At 40.6% G+C, this 17,570-nt stretch overlaps 2 protein-coding genes and 1 long non-coding RNA gene across 4 annotated transcripts in view; 2 read left to right on the forward strand and 1 right to left on the reverse strand.

Moving 5' to 3' along the window:
- The window catches only part of asic4b (acid sensing ion channel subunit family member 4b), a 90,313-nt gene that overhangs the window by 37,816 nt on the left and 34,927 nt on the right, over window positions 1–17,570 (forward strand).
- LOC147843405 (uncharacterized) lies at window positions 6,127–14,165 on the reverse strand. Its single transcript, XR_015493373.1, has 2 exons — window positions 11,099–14,165; window positions 6,127–7,276 (listed from the first exon to the last, which is right to left on the reverse strand). It is a non-coding gene; the product is annotated as an uncharacterized LOC147843405 (long non-coding RNA).
- Window positions 7,931–11,076, forward strand: LOC147843406 (uncharacterized). The gene is made up of 2 exons (XM_087256848.1): window positions 7,931–9,127; window positions 9,288–11,076. Exons 1-2 carry the CDS (start codon window positions 8,077–8,079, stop codon window positions 9,293–9,295), a joined length of 1,059 nt encoding a protein of 352 aa, XP_087112974.1. The 5' UTR covers window positions 7,931–8,076; the 3' UTR covers window positions 9,296–11,076.

Consider the following 17,570-nt stretch of genomic DNA (forward strand, 5'->3'; position numbering starts at 1 on the left):
ATGTCTTTTGTTCATTTGCTTGTTTTATTAATTAATGAAATTAATTAATAACAAACAGATAGGGCCAAACACAACAATTTTCCACACAAGGAAAAACTTCTTCTTTTGGCTCCACCCATTTTATTAGTACATAAATGATAAATTATACAACTTCTAAAGCAAGTCAAAAATATTTTAGGAGAAACCACATATGCTAGTAACTTGCAACATATACAGTTGAAGTCAGAATTATTAGCCCCCTGAATTATTCGCCCCCGTTTATTTTTTTTCCCAATTTCTGTTAAACAGAGAGTTTTTTTTTTCAGCACATTTCTAAACATTAGCATTAGCTAAACATAAACATAATAGTTTTAATAACTCATTTCTAATAACTGATTTATTTTATATTTGCCATGATGACAGTAAATAATATTTTACTAGAAAATTTTCAAGACACTTCTATACAGCTTAAAGTGTCATTTAAAGACTGGGTTAGGTTAACTTGGCAGGATAGGGTAATTAGGCAAGTTACTGTATAATGATGGTTTGTTCTGTAGACTATCGAAAAAAAATTTGCTTAAAAGGGCTAATAATTTTCAGCCGGCATCTAAATTGTGGATAGTGGAAATGGTTTGTGTGAGTTAATGCATCCTTTATAGCTTGCCTACATAAAAGTCATAGTCACAGCCTATCTATGACAGTCATGTTCAAGAAACCAGTCTGAGTCCTTGTTTATTGCACAAAGAAATGATCAGGATCCAGAATGATTGCCTTGCTTTGTATAATTGATATTTGATACTGTATTCTGTTTTTGTTTTTATGTTAACTTCTATTCATTGTAAAGCCCAGTTTCAAGAGACCACCGGGGAGGGGGGGTAGGTTTTTTTTTAATTGATATGTTTAATTATATACAGTAGGTTTTTCAGCCTGTATGTTTTGTTAACAACTAAGAAAAAAAATAAATAAATAAAAATAAGAAACCAGTCTGAGATGATACACGCTGTACGACATGGCGTGTTATTCTGCTGAAAGTAGCCATCAGAAGATGGGTACATTGTGGTCATAAGAGGGATGGACATGGTCAGCAACAACACTCAGTACGGTTGCCTTTCTACCAGCTTGAACCAGTCTGACCATTCTCCTCTGACCGCATCAACAAGGCATTTGCGCCCACAGAACTGCCGCTCACTGGATATTTTCTCTTTTTTGGACTTTTCTCTGTAAACGCTAGAGATGGTTGTGCATGAAAATCCCAGCAGTTCAGCAGTTTCTGAAATTCTCAGACCATGCACATTCCTTCCCCATTCTGATGCTCAGTTTAAACCGCAGCAGATTGTCTTGACCATGTCTACATGCCTAAATGCGTTGAGTTGCTGCCATGTGATTGGCTGATTAAAAAACTGCGTTAACGAGCAGTATTTTTCTAAATGATCTCTATTTTCTTTTTATAGTTTGAAAAGGTTTAGGTTTGAGGGTTAACTTAAGGAATCTAAAATATATTGTTAAAGTGCATCAAGACAATTAACTTCATTTTGAAATAAAAGGTTTATAAAATTTATGATATAATCTAAAAGGTCTTCAGCTGCAAATGTAGCTGTATGTTTACAGTTTGCTCCTGTATATGTTACATACTAAAGCCTGCACATAAACAATAAGACCAGGCTTTTCAATCAAGCTTTCAGCCTAATGGGTCTCATTAATTAAAACAGTCAGACTAATTAATCTAGTTAGATACATAGACAATTGCCTCACACATTTCCTCTATCATTCTCAATTGTAACTAAATGTAATGTATGTGAATACACAAAACCATCTCCACTTACACCACAAAACTACTGCATGGCCGTGACAGTTCACAAATTTAAACTTGAATTGCATATCCACATTCATTTTCATCACAGTAAATTGGCTCTGTGCATCCAATTGAGGCTGTGAATGGTGATGAATGCTTTTGTTTGGGTGTTTCTGGCCTCCCTGCGACTCGTATACATTATAGGCAGAGGAAAAAGAGAAAGATAGAAGTTCTTTGAGAGTCACAGAGCTCAATAACGTGTTTCTCTCCACAAATTTGTGTGCAGTCAAGCAGTCATCGAACATATCTCTGTCTGTTGAGGGTTTCAGAGAACATGGAACGGAACTACCATTTCATTACGGTTGTTCAGATCACTGGAGCAGAAAAGCTGAGGCAGGACTGCATGGCTGTGGATATGTGTACATTGCTGTGTGGGTTTGTTTATCTGTTTTACGGGTTTATCTGTTGTGTGGACCAGTGCTATATACAGTACAGTAAAATTGTCATTTCCTTTTCCATTTTCATGTGAAGAATTAATGACCAATAAACCAAGATTTATTATTGGTAGTTATATACATATATAACAAATTGCTGCACCTTATCCTGACACTAAACTGTAAATATGTTACTACTCAATAAAGAAACACATTTTTGTCTTATTTTACAAGTGCCCTAGAGTTAACAGTTTATAACATTTTTAACCCATTCAGCCAATCTCTGGGTACAGTATATCGGATTAGACCATTAGCATCTTGCTCAATTAAAAATTATAGTAATAATAATTTAAAATAAATTTTCAACTTAAAGCTTGACTATGCTAGACAGTAATAACATTGAGGGAAGATAAAAAAAAAAAATACTTATTTTCTAAGCCGATATGACTAGGAACTATATTCTTACTCTAGCGTAATATTCAAGGAATTTTGTTGCTGTAACAAGGCTGCAGCATCTTAGTACATAATGTATAAATAGTCAAGCTTTAAATAGGAAAATTATCCAAATTCTCTATTTTTTTTTTTTTTTTTGAGCGAGATGCTTAAGGTCTAATTTAATTCAATGAGTTTTGCTAAGCTAAGTCAAAATGCTTAAGCCACACAAGGAGATTGGCCGAATAGATACAACATGGTAAAACTCACCCTTTTAACTATAGGAGAGTTTAAAAAAAAGTGGAGCGAACTGTAAAAGTATGTTAGGTTACTTCTCAATAAAACTGAGATTTAAAGGAGCTATACCCTAGACTTAAATGGTTGCCTTATACTATTTTTTAACCCATTCAGCCGATTTCAGGAAATTTCAGGAACACTTTTAGTTTAGCATGAATCATTGAATCGGATTAGACCATTAGCATCTTGCTCAATTTTCTTTAAAAAGAGTTTATTAGAGTTATATTATTTTAGTTATATTGTATTAGAGTTTTTGTATAGGACTGATGGAAAATGAAAAGTTGTTGTTTTAGGCTGATTTGACTATAGGAACTAAACTCATTTGGTGTAATATTCAAGGAATTTTGTCGCCGTAACATGGCTGCAGCATTTTAGCACACAGAATAGTCAAGCTTTAAATAGGATTATCCAAACTCTTTTCTTTTTTTTTGGCAAGATGCTAATGGTCTAATTTAATTCAATGATTTATGCTAGGCTAAGCTAAGATAAAATGCTCAAGCCAGACCTGGAGACTGGCTGAATCGACAAAAAATGGTAAAACTCACTTTTTTAACTAGGGCAGTTATAAAAAAAATAAATTAAAAAAAAGTGGAGCGAACTGTTAAAACTATGTTGGGTTCTACTCGATACGATTAAGATTTAAAGGAACACTTAATTTTTTAGCTCTCTAGAGTTAAACAGATCTCTTATGCCATTTTTAAACCCATTCAGCCGATCCCAGGGTGTGGCAGGAGTATTTTTGGCTTATTTTCCAATTTAAAGCTTGACTATTCTAGGCTGTAATAAGACTGACTCTCTGTTTTCGAAAGTACTGTAACCATGGTAATATGCAACGCAAGACACGCATGCACATGCACATTTCGCATACACAGAAAGTTTCTCGTAATTTCAAGAAAGTAAGTCATTATTATGAGATGTTAAGTCATTCTTGCGAGAAAGTATCTCATAATGAGAAAGTCATTATTATGAGACCTTAAGTCATTATTATGAGATGTTAAGTCATTATTACGAGAAAATAAATCATTATTGTGAGAAAGCATTCATTAATACGAGAAAAAAAGTCATTATTATAAAAACATTATCACTATTACGAGATGTTAAGCCATTATTACAAGAAAGTATCTCATTGTAATGAGAAAATAACTCATTATTATGACTTGCAAATTATTTTTAAAAATTTCATGGTGGAAATGGGCTTCCATAGTATACATTTTTTGTATAATAAATTTATTGTGTAAGCTTGGTCTAATCCAATTTAATGATCTATGCTAAGCTAAGCTAAGCTAAAAGTGCTCAAGCCAGACCTGGCGATTGGCTGAATGGATTAAAAATGGTAAAACTCACCTTTTTAACTGTAGGAGAGTTATAAAAAAGTGGAATGTTCCTTTAAACACATTTTTAAAGGGATAGTTTATGCAAAACAGTAATTCTTTTAATAATTACTCACCCAACATATACATTTTGCTATACTGAACTGAGATTTAAATGTATGAAGAATTACAACTTTTCAGAGTTCTTTTTATTACTATTTAGAGGTAAGAATGTGTTGATTTGAGTACAGTATAAACTCTTTTAGCTAAAGCCTTTGTCTTATTTTCTCATATTAATTTACTGAAACCATCTGCTGAAGTCTGTCGATAACACAAATATTCAAACATTCCTATAACGATGAATAAACAGAAATCTGCACTAATGAGGCATCTGGTTTCAAACCCATTCAATTAGTTTTTCTTCTTCGAAACACATATGTAGATATTTTTAATTAAACCTAAGAGATTTCTGTCCCTCTTTTAAAAGTTTATTTCAGCAATATGTTGATGTTTCAAAATGTTTTTAAAAGCTTTGTAGAAGTAATCCTGTGAATTAACCGGTTTCAATCTAAGGAGAACAAAAACTGTTTTAACAATTAAACGATTTAGTCTTTCCCCCCTTAAATATGATATATAAAGGCAACCATATCTGGTTAAATAACACTTACTGGTTGTTATATAAATTCAGTTTTTAGTAATCTGTTATGCAACAAAGTTTCAACAAAGGAACTTTCAAAAAGGATTGAAATCTCTCAGGCTTTATTCGTTTGTGTTTTAGAGTAGAACAAAGACCATTTTGAGTGAAAAGAGGGTGAGTAAATAATTACTCAGAATATTCATTTTTGGATTATTAACCTATTAAGTCAGCCCAGCATTATGTCACAGATCTCCCTTAAAACATTTCAATTAATTTATTCTAAAGAATAGCATGATTTAATAAGGTTAGTTTTAAATGATCATGAAATGTTATTTCCTTTTTATATTTCAGTCATGTATTAATACAATCCTCATTCTCTATTAACCTTTTAAAAGCAACATAATTTATTTGCATATTTTAGAAATGAGTGTAAAACAATCATAATTTTCTTAAAAAAAAAAAAAACTGTTTAATGACCTGAACAGAATAAAAAATAAAAAAAACAGCTTGTGACAAAAAAAAAAAGCTCAGGGATGTGATGTGATGCTGTGTTAACAAACTTGAGGAGTTAATTAAAAATGGAAAATCACAAATGAAAGAGACCGCCTGAGGCAGACCTAGCGGCAGTAGTGGTGCCCTGTTAGTAACACGCACACACGTACATACACTCACACACACAAAGACAGAGAGAGAAAGAGAGAGTCCAGATGTCTGCTGTTTTTACTTCTGCTTGTTTTTAGAAATTACATTTGATCAGCTGGCCAAAAGAAATCTATTTTCTGTATGTACTACAGCAATGTTTTCTGTAATTGTTGTTGACAACCGGGGTCAGATCCAAATAGCTGCTTTTATTAGAAATGGTCAGACAGGCAAGGTTCAAAAATGGGACAGACTGTAGCATGCAGATAATACAAAAGCATTGTCAGTGTAATGGGCGGAAAAACAAACATAAACAGTGAAACAAACAAGGGTCAAAACACAGCTAGACAATCCAGGAACCACTTTGAAATGCTCACTACAGGGAAACAAGACTCAGCCAAGATGTGTATGTGAGTGGTGTGTATTGTATATAGTCCATGTAACCAGTCATGATCAGCACCAACTGTGTGTAATCAGAAGGTGAACTGAAACAGGTGTATGACTGCAGGGCATAATGGGAGTTGTAGTTCAGTAGAATGACAGTGTGTTCTCCAGCAGCCTGCAAGCGCATCACTGCAGGTGATCATAACATATTCAAACTGTAACAAAAAATGGTGTGTTTTTGTGATTTCCCACCAAGCACAGGACATCACCATGATGTCAGGTTCACGTTTTATCCCATCTTCGGGGCACGAGGGATGTTGGATTTTGGGTGGATGTTAAAATCAAGTTGACGTCAGAATACAATATCGCAAACTAAGAACAACCGAATATAAACATCTAAATATGTTACAGCTTGACGTTGTGTGGCCATTACCATAATGACGTCTATCAGTCATTGGATTTTGGTTGCCATACCTGATAAATAAATGTCAGTTTTTTGACAACAATATGATGCTGGTTTAAGATGTTGGCTCGACATTGGATTTTGGTCACTTTCCAACACAACCTAAAATCAACCAAATATCCCTGTCATTTGACGTCGTTATTTTACATCAAAATGTTGTTGTCCTAAGACACTGGCTAGTCATTGAATTTTGGTCACCCGACATCACGACCTAAATCTAACCAATATTAACGTTTTATGGTGTTGTGTGCCTGCTGGGATAGATGCTGCGCTTTAGTTGGGTTGTAATTGTGTTAGGTGAAGAATCATTCACAATTAAACAAATATATAAATAAAAAGGACTAAAGATTTGTGTATTTAAATTGAGGAAAACAAGGTAGCTTAACAAAAATTTGTCAGTAAGCCGCTGACAATTATATTTTTGAAGGAAAAGTCTACATCGGATATGCAGCCAGCCGGAAGTGCGATATGCACGTTAATATTTAACAATAATATACCAAAAATTAATATTTTAACATTACTGTGATGGTTGGGTTTAGGGTTGGGGGCGGAGGTAGACATTAAAAAAAAAACAATTTATTGGGAATTTAATGGATAACATGAATAATACTCGGTACAACTACTGTTTTTACATTACTGTGATGGTTGGGTTTAGGGTTGGGATGGAGGTAGACGTTAATAAAATTACAATACATGGGAAATTTAATAAATAATAGAAATAATTCTCGTTAACTTCTGGCCACAAACGTATCCGATCTAGCAACAACTATTTTTGAATAACCACAGATTTATCTAAAATTGTTCCCTAATGTTTCTAATGTTGATATTTTATACATAACCTACAGAAGACAAAAAGTAGTTAATAGTTACAATTTAAAAAAACAACAGCATGCAAATAATAAACCATTACTGTCAGGGTTCTGCCACTTTGGTCTTGTAAATTCTTGTTTTGGTGGCAGAGCTCTGACACTACTCAATGTCTGGTCCTGTTTCTGTCTCTGTGTGCGCGCGCGCCGTCGTGGGTGTACGCAGAGTGTGCGCGCACGCTCTGCGTCCCTCAGACGCGCGCGCTCTTGTACTAGTGTTTGTGTTTGTTCTGTCAGCAGCGCGCTGCTTTATTCTCGGCGCCTCCGTCTAGTTGGTTTCAGTTTTGGTTGGCGCTGAGATGAAGCATGCGCGTTGCTTATGCGTGAGCGCACGGTAAGGTGTTTATCTATCGTGTGCTCGTGTCTTGCGTCTTTTGTCAAAGCACGTGGCTCGGTGTTTACATTGTGGTCACGTGCTTTTGTCGTGTGCTTCAGTGTTGTGTTATGTGAGCGCATGGCTTGTATTCTCTCTGTGTCATGCGCTCTCCCGTCTATTGTCTAGTCCCACCCTCCTTGTCAACCCATTATTAGTTAATTGTGTTCACCTGTGTGTCAATTTACTTTTTTGCTTTATAATCCCCCTCATGTTTTCAGTCCTTTGCCAGTTCGTTGTCTACACTCCCCGTGTTCCTGATCCTTGTCCTGAGTCTTGCCTTGTTCTTGTTGAGCCAAGTTTGTGTGTTTTGTTAATGTTTTCCCCCTCGGGGTAGTTTTGTTTTGCTTTTTATTTTTATTTTATTATTAATAAATACCCATTGTTTCTTTGCACTTGAGTCCTCGCTCCTTTTCCCCACCACAACCGTGACAGTACGAACTGGCCATAACAGAGGACTCAGCAGAAATATGGGTATCTTCCTTTTCCCATCTCCCAGTTCACGTCCCTCTGCATGCCAGCAGAAGGAACGTTTGGGCAAACTCTTTGGTCTTCATCAAGGGGTATCTACAGTGAAGGAGTTTGCATACCAGTTCATCTACGCTGCAGAGGGGCTTGAATCTACAAACACTGCACTGAAGGAGGCGTTCAACGCTGGACTCAACAGCCCCCTTCAGGCCTGGGAGATGGGAATGCTGGGGATTTTAACATTCTGGCAGTTTGTGAGCTATATCTACCACAGCCAGGGAAATGGTGGCCTGCCTCCACTTGGTCCACCGCCCCTCCCACTTACAGACTGCCAAATCCCCAGTCCTCCGATGACCCACCAACGGAGACGTAGGAGAAAGAACGGGTCAGCCTCGCCTGTCGCCCACCCAGAGGTGACCGAACCTGCTGCAGCCCATTCAGTTACCATCCTGGCTGCAGCATCACTTACTGAGGCACCCGCATCAGACACTGCACCAGTCCTGCAGGCAGTGGAGTACACTGCAGTGTCTGAAGAGGTGGCCAGCTTCCTGCCACCCAGACCAAGGAAGCGTCGGAGGAGAAAGGGCTCCTCCACCACAACGGCTCCAGCCCCAGAGCGCCCTCCAGTGTCGGCTCCAGCCCCAGAGCACCCTCCAGTGTCGGCTCCAGCCCCAGAGCGCCCTCCAGTGTCGGCTCCAGCCCCAGAGCGCCCTCCAGTGTCGGCTCCAGCCCCAGAGCGCCCTCCAGTGTCGGCTCCAGCCCCAGAGCGCCCTCCAGTGTCGGCTCCAGCCCCAGAGCGCCCTCCAGTGTCGGCTCCAGCCCCAGAGCGCCCTCCAGTGTCGGCTCCAGCCCCAGAGCGCCCTCCAGTGTCGGCTCCAGCCCCAGAGCGCCCTCCAGTGTCGGCTCCAGCCCCTGGGCGCAGCTCAGTGCCGGTCCCAGTCCGGCTCCTTGCCCTGCCGGCGCCACCCAGACGTCTTGCCCTGCCGGCACCACCCAGACGTCTCGCCCTGCCGGCACCACCTAGACGTCTCGCCCTGCCGGCACCACCCAGACGTCTCGCCCTGCCGGCACCACCCAGACGTCTCGCCCTGCCGGCACCACCCAGACGTCTCGCCCTGCCGGCCCCAGCCCGGCTCCTTGCTCTGCCGGCATCAACCAGACGTCTAGCCCTGCCGGCCCCAGCCCGGCTCCTTGCCCTGCCGGCATCAACCAGACGTCTAGCCCTGCCGGCCCCACCCAGACGTCTTGCCCTGCCGGCCCCAGCCCAGCTCCTTGCTCTGCCGGCATCAACCAGACGTCTAACCCTGCCGGCACCAGCCCGGCTCCTTGCCCTGCCGGCACCACCCAGACGCCTTGCCCAGCCGGCGCCTCCTAGACGCCTTACCCTGCCGGCGCCACCCAGACGTCTTGCCCAGCCGGCCCCAGCCCGGCTCCTTGCCCTGCCGGCGCCACCCAGACGTCTTGCCCTGCCGGCGCCACCCAGACGTCTTGCCCTGCCGGCGCCACCCAGACGTCTTGCCCAGCCGGCCCCATCCCGGCTCCTTGCCCTGCCGGCGCCACCCAGACGTCTCGCCCTGCCGGCGCCACCCAGACGTCTCGCCCTGCCGGCGCCACCCAGACGTCTCGCCCTGCCGGCGCCACTCAGACGTCTCGCCCAGCTGGCCCCAGCTCGGCGCCCTGCCCTGCCGGCGCCACCCAGACGTCTCGCCCTGCCGGTCCCAGCCCGGCACCTTGCCCTGCCGGCTCCCCTCTGGTCTCCTGCCCTGCCGGCTCCCCTCTGGTCTCCTGCCCTGCCGGCTCCCCTCTGGTCTCCTGCCCTGCCGGCTCCCCTCTGGTCTCCAGCCCAGCCGGCTCCCCACCGACCTCCTGCCTTGTCTCCCTTGATAGACTCTCCCTGGGTCGTCCCTCCTGCTCCTTCCTGGAGTTTCCTCCCTGCACCCTGGACGGACCCTCCGGCTCCACCCTGGCTCCCTGCCGGGGCCCCTGACCCACTGAATCCACCCTGGACTGTCCCTCCTGATCCTCCCTGGTCTTGCCCTCCCTTCCCTCCCTTGTTTGTCTTGTTGGGTCTGGCTTGGCTTCCCTCCCTCCCTCCCTTCATGTCGTCTTGCCTGTTCACCTCCCTGTCTTGTGTCTGTTGATGTTGCCTGTTTTGTTGTCTTGTAGTGTTTCTTGTCTGTCTTGTACCTTGTTGGATGTTCCCTTTAGGGACGCCAGGTGGCGTCCCTTTTGGGGGGGGCTAGTGTCAGGGTTCTGCCACTTTGGTCTTGTAAATTCTTGTTTTGGTGGCAGAGCTCTGACACTACTCAATGTCTGGTCCTGTTTCTGTCTCTGTGTGCGCGCGCGCTGTCGTGGGTGTACGCAGAGTGTGCGCGCTGCCACATGATGTGGCCGCGCACGCTCTGCGTCCCTCAGACGCGCGCGCTCTTGTACTAGTGTTTGTGTTTGTTCTGTCAGCAGCGCGCTGCTTTATTCTCGGTGCCTCCGTCTAGTTGGTTTCAGTTTTGGTTGGCGCTGAGATGAAGCATGCGCGTTGCTTATGCGTGAGCGCACGGTAAGGTGTTTATCTATCGTGTGCTCGTGTCTTGCGTCTTTTGTCAAAGCACGTGGCTCGGTGTTTACATTGTGGTCACGTGCTTTTGTCGTGTGCTTCAGTGTTGTGTTATGTGAGCGCATGGCTTGTATTCTCTCTGTGTCATGCGCTCTCCCGTCTATTGTCTAGTCCCACCCTCCTTGTCAACCCATTATTAGTTAATTGTGTTCACCTGTGTGTCAATTTACTTTTTTGCTTTATAATCCCCCTCATGTTTTCAGTCCTTTGCCAGTTCGTTGTCTACACTCCCCGTGTTCCTGATCCAGTCTTGCCTTGTTCTTGTTGAGCCAAGTTTGTGTGTTTTGTTAATGTTTTCCCCCTCGGGGTAGTTTTGTTTTGCTTTTTATTTTTATTTTATTATTAATAAATACCCATTGTTTCTTTGCACTTGAGTCCTCGCTCCTTTTCCCCACCACAACCGTGACAATTACTATTTCAATTGTTTTTTTTTTTTTTCTCCATTGGGTTACTACTTATAAGGTGATTTCGTTATATTAAGACATAGCAATAGCATCGGATGCAACAGATTGATTGTTTCTAGGCCCCAGGTTAAACTTTCTTACAAGTTTTGCACAGCTTTTTTACATACATTAAAATTAAAGGCCACGAATGAATATGGGGAAAGGTTTCAGGTTGATGTTTTCCAAAATTAAACGAAGAATAGACTTGAGCCTATTGGTGCGTGTGGGATGTTAGGTCGTGGGCTGAAAAGATTGAGAACCCCTGTTCTACCATGTTGTTCACGTCTTCAGACTCTGAATTATGTCTGTTCTTTTGTTTTGTTTTCTCATTCCCAAAACTGTCAAATTGTAAATGTAGCCTACAAGAATACATTTTATGAGTAGGAATCTCATAGGAGGGTATTTGCACAACTATTGTTTCTTCCCATGTCGATCAGCTTTCAGTGAACAGTTAATCTGATTTTTTTCAATTTCAAATGATTCCATTTACAGCATCAATGTTGTAATGTAAGTACAGGGTGGGCCATTTATATGGATACACCTTAATAAAATAGGAATGGTTGGTGATGTTAAGATCCTGTTTGTGGCACATTAGTATATGTGAGGGTGCAAACTTTTCAAGATGGCTGGTGACCATGGTGCCCATTTTGAAGTCGGCCATCTTGCTTTCAACTTTAGCTGTTTCAGTAGGAAGAGGGTCACTTGACACCTCAAATAGGGAATTTCACAAGAAAAATAATGGTGTGGTTTTAAAGTAACTTTATTCTTTCATGAGTTATTTACAAGTTTATGACCACTTATAAAATGCGGTTAATGTGCTGCCCATTGAGTTGGATTGCCAATGCAACCCTCTTCTCCCACTCTTCACACACTGATAGCAATGAAGACTGTTGATTTTTAAGGAAAACAGACCTTAAACTGGCAGATTTCGTTACGGCATACAGTTCACAGAAACCCGGGTAACTGAAAAATTAAAAGTCTTTCCACACACTTCAGCATATACCCTTCATTCATTAATTTTCTTGTCGGCTTAGTCCCTTTATTAATCTGGGGTCACCACAGCGCAATGAACCGCCAACTTATCCAGCAAGTTTTTATGCAGTGGATGCCGCAACCCATCTTTGGGAAACATCCACACACACAATCACAAACACACCCGGAGGAAACCCACGCGAACGCAGGGAGAACATGTAAATTCCACACAGAAACGCCAACTGAGCTGAGGCTCGAACCAGCGACCGTCTTGCTGTGAGGCGACAGCACTACCTACTGTGCCACTGCTTTGCCCTGCATTTACCCTATTACAGTAATTATTATTATGGCATGAATATGTTTTTTTTTTTTTTCAAGACCAAAAAAAATCTCCATCAGAGACAGTCAAGAGTGCTTTGACTGGCCAGCTGATCCCAGGGTTTGCAATTGGTTGAACAACTGTGTTTTAGGCCAGTTTGGAGAAGTGTTCTCCACGCATAACACAAAGGTATTTAATTGACATTGATGGTTCAGTAAAAAAACTTTAACATCCAAACTGTTCTTTAGATGGGTGGTGGCTCAGTGATTACTGTTGCCTTACAGCAAGAAGTTCACTGCTTCGAGCTGGCTGGGCCAGTTGACATTTCTGTGTAGAGTTTGCATGTTCTCCCCATGTTTGCGTGGGTTTCCTCCAGGTACTTCGGTTTCCCCCACAATCCATAGACATGTGCTTTAGGTGAATTGGGCAAGCTAAATTGGCCATAGTGTGTGAATTTGAGAGTGCATGGGTGTTTCTCAGTACTGAGTTGTGGCTGGAAGGGCATCCGCTGCCTTAAACATATGCAAAAATGTTCTTTACATGAAGAAAAACAAATGATCCTTTAAAGAACGGATCAAGGTTCTTTGGGAAAACAAAGATTTCTCTTCTATTGCTGCATAAATCATTATAGTCTCAATTAACAAAAATGATGAGCTTTGTATCTCTTAATATATTGGTCATTCATAAAAAGATACATACTTAAAGAAAAGGACTGGGATTTGTTGATGACGTTGACATATCATGACATATTGACCTGGTAATTAATTTTATTAATACTACATAATTTTATTTAGCCTTTTTCATTTATAAATGACTGACTGAAATATGCATATTGTTTAATTCATAAGCGGACTGAATTAATGTAATTCCTTTATTTTTAATAATTAATTCTTCAATAAAAATGTCATTAAAAAGCCAATGTGGGTCTCAGATGCTGAACATGTTTGGGTTTGTGGTGCATATTTATTGTTCACAGCACCTTCACAAACACCCAAAAGGAAAATATGCTCAGTAACAATAACAAGCATTGCCGCAGGCACAATTAAAGACCGCACATAAGTCTGCTGTCAGAAAGCATTAATGCAAAAACACACAAACGCTCTGTCAAATTCTCTTTAAACCATTACTCTAGGTGCGTCTGTTTCTTGGTTTATTTCTCTCCTTTTTCTTTGAACTAGTTTTTCTTTCTCACTGGAATACATTCACACGTTTCTCCACTTAGCAGCAGATTCCTCATGAAATATGCATCTCACATTCATCTGTGCATAGCTTACTGTACATGAAACATCATTCATGTTGTTTTTCATACCGACGCTTCAGGGTCTGCGCATGACTTGATTTAATCTTTATACTGTACATCATACCTCTGAAAGTTATTTTTGCCTTGTTTTTTGTTTACATCAAATTAGTGTTCTGTTTAACATGCTATTAAAGGTAAAGCAATTATTTAAAAATGCCATAGCGAGGATAGCATTAGTATGATGACATTTAGATAAAGCCTTAAGTTAAGCCTCTCTTTCCTGTCCTTTCAATAACCCTTTAAAAATTCTCTGCATAATAGAAATTAGCCGCTGAAACACATGAAAAATTTATATGAAAACTGATGGACAGATGAAACTGATAGTATGTGAAACTTGTATCACTTACTCAGCTCTGGACAGCAGAATAAAATCTAAATCACAGCAAATGCACTTTTCAGCTCTTAAAAAGCAAGGTGCATGTCACTGGATTTTTATTTTTTTTGCCAAAAAAAAAAAACAGAAGTGCACAGATTAGCTGCATATTGTGTGCGAACGCTGCTGTTGATATTGCTATAATTGTAATATTTTATAACATTGTGATATTCACATATTGTGAAATCATAGCTCTCCGCATAACTCGAAACAGCAACCACTAGTCTCTCCTCCATCTTTAAAAGTCTCTGTAGTCATCTTGACAACACAAACACTGCTGTCACCTGAGTGGAAACTCTGCCACTGCTTTCATTTGATTGGACAATAAAGAAAGACGCGTTGGCCCAGCAGGCAGTTAAAATGTGAGGACAATCAGAAAACCATTTAAAAAAGGCACCTCTCAACACAGAAAAACAAGTTTGGTGTGATCAAGGACTAAAAAAGCTGATACAGTAATCTGAAGCACAGTATTAAAAAGGGCTCTCATCAAAATTAGAGAATCAGAACACTTATAAATCATCCAGGTTCCTGTTAATCTGGCAAAATTTCTTAATCTGATAAACCTTATTTCACTGTTAAGGCCCTGGTATACTTTCAAAAGTTCACACTTGGCTGATGATTGATAATAAAGCGCGTTTGGCATGCTGTTCCGGGAGAGAGCTCTGAGCTCAGAATATCCTTAAGCCTGGGGCTCCCTCCTGTTTGAAGAGTGAGAAGAGAGTTTGAGCTCTGGTAGTTCTCGAAAACTCCTCTAATTGTGAACTGCTAAGATATATCTGACTAAGAGTTGCCTTAGGATGTTATTTTGAAGTAGTCAATTTACTTATGATGTATGTCCTTGGACAGTGGGAGGAAACCGGAGAACCCGGGGAAAACCCATGTGAAACCTGGGGAGAACATGCAAACTCTGCATCGAAACGGTGACCGGCTCGGAGAGGGCCGAACCACTGATGTTCTTGCTGTGAGGCAACAGTGCTACCCACTGGGCCACCGTGCCGCCCTATCAGAGAAGGGAAGGAGAAGGGGTGGAAGGGGGGATTCTTCAAGACGAAGATGACTGAAGTAGAAAGCTCTGGTAATTTGTAGTGTGTCAGTATTCATCTGATTGCTGCAAATATACGGAGCTAATGCGGTACAAGCTGTTTTCAATCATAAGCACGTGATCCTCTCGAAATTAGTTTAGAAATAAACCACAATTAAACAAAATCAAAGAATAGACTGAAATTACTGTACATCATTTAAAACAAAATCCTGTTCAAATTGAGTTGGTTTGAGTATGTTTTGGCTCCTAAACACCTTTGAGCTACCATTGGTCTGTATGATTATGCAATCAGTGGGTGTGTTCTGGAACTCTTCAAACTATGACCTCCAAATCCTTCCCACTGATTAATTTCTCATCCCACAGACATAACACAGGAGCACATGAATTCACTGGAGAGTGGAGTAGCAGATCTGGTACAGATGTATCTGCACCTGTATAATCATTTGCAGAGAGATTTTAAAGACTCAGAGGGGGTGACATACAGTACCAGACACGAAGCCCACATCATTGTGCCACAAATTATCTATGAGTTTGTGTACACAAGCGGGGCTTTTAAATGTCTGTTCTAGACATGGGCTGGTATAAGCTTGGATAAAAGTTTCACAGTATCATGGTATTGACATTACTGCTCTAAAATATGTTCTTTTTTAAATGTCTGGGTTGAAGATGTTTTATTTTAGGAAACATTTATAATACTCGCCTCAAAATTATAAAGGGAAAACTTTTACAACAGAATGTAACTCCAAGTGTTCCCTTTATTTTTTGAGCAGTATATTTTAGAACAGTAAACATGGCAGGCTAATTAATTAAAATAAATCAGTGACCTCTGCTATTTTCATGAGATTCAAAAACACATTTTTCTTTACAACAAATAAAAAACAGCCACATAAAAAGCCTTATGGATACCATAGGAAAAGTATAATAGGTGAAGTTTCACAAACTATTTTCGAGAGGAGCACGTGATATGATTGACTGCAGCTGGTCAACAATCATACAATCATTAGTTAGCCAATCAGACTAATCCAAACTCACTATAAGTAGTCTAACTAGAACTACTCCCTTACCTTCGTTTTCCAAAGAAACCCCCCATCCACCCCTTCTCCTCCTTGCCTCCTTTACCACTGGGAGCTCTCGAGTACCACCTGATCTCGTACTCCCCTTACATGCTCTATGGACCAGGCGGGAGCCCTGGGCTCAACTATTACAGAGCTCAGGGTTCTCTCTCGGGTCAGCATGCCAAACCTGCTAACATTTGTCAAACAATGTCTAAGTGTGAACTCTTGAAATTACTTTAGAGGTTTTAAAACCTTGACTTTTCCAAATCATTGTAAACCTTGAAACCAGCTATCGTCCTGTGCCTAGTCTGTTTATGGCAAATAGAAAATAATGTAAAGATGTGACATGCTGTGGTGACACTTCACAGAGAAGTTGTTTTTTAGATGTTGATGAAACTGTTATTTTCTCTCAGCCACCGTCTTTAATGGTGTATATGCTGTAGGGATAGTTTACAGTTTAACCCAAAGAATGACCAGTCTTGGTAGATGAAGAAGAGCCGGAGTCAGAGATTTAAATAAATAAATCAAGTTTACTGAAGAAAGTTTGCAGTTTCATTCGCAGAAGCCAGCTTCAACACTCACAATGAGTTCCTAGGCCGCTCTGCTTACAATCACCAATCAATAACAATTATACTCTCACATAACGTCATTAACTGCGTTACACATATAGGTGTTCTAACCTGATTGGTTAAAACACAGATAAACTAGGAACATTTCTACGTGTGGTTTGTGCGTACAATTCTGAACAATATCTAAACATAAACGTCAGACATCCTTTAGACTGATTAGAGCTGACTCCAGACCTGTGAAATGGATCAACAATCAAATAGAACACACACACACAAAGTATAATCTGTTTCTTATCCAAGGCTGACTGTACTGTCAGCCGTCTTTATCGAAACTGGTTAAAAACTGGTATAATCTACATTCAGGCAGTTATATTCTTACTACACAAAGTCTATCTTAAATAAAAAGTAGAATCACTTTAAAAGATTTAACCGTGAAAATAGCAAAATCACTTTAGAAATTTTAGACAGTATTAACTCCTAGAAATAACAATAGAAACAGTTGTTTCCAGTCCTCAGCCCTCAGTTCCACTCAAGGTCTCCATGACCTCTGACCTAGTTTGCTGGCTCCTGAAAATAGGTATAAAGAGACAGGCAAATGCACTGAACATTCTTATATTAAGCAATGTGTTAACTTTTAATTAATCAATTAATTAAAATCAATTCACAGTTAAATACTGAGAAACAGGATGATTAAAAGGATAAACGGTGGACCATGATGAGACGGATTGGAAAGCAGAAATCCGTATCCTTCAATGCAAGCACAGCATTCGAAAACAATATACCATCACTTCAGTCTTTTCAAACTTTTTTTG

The sequence above is a fragment of the Danio rerio genome, chromosome 6 (assembly GCF_052040795.2).
Source record: "Danio rerio strain M-AB ecotype USA chromosome 6, GRCz13ab, whole genome shotgun sequence".
Classification (NCBI taxonomy): Eukaryota; Metazoa; Chordata; class Actinopteri; order Cypriniformes; family Danionidae; genus Danio; species Danio rerio.

Excerpts from the sequence above, each read along its gene's own strand:
- LOC147843406 (XM_087256848.1), top strand. The coding sequence starts at position 8,077 with ATGGGTATCTTCCTTTTCCCATCTCCCAGTTCACGTCCCTCTGCATGC.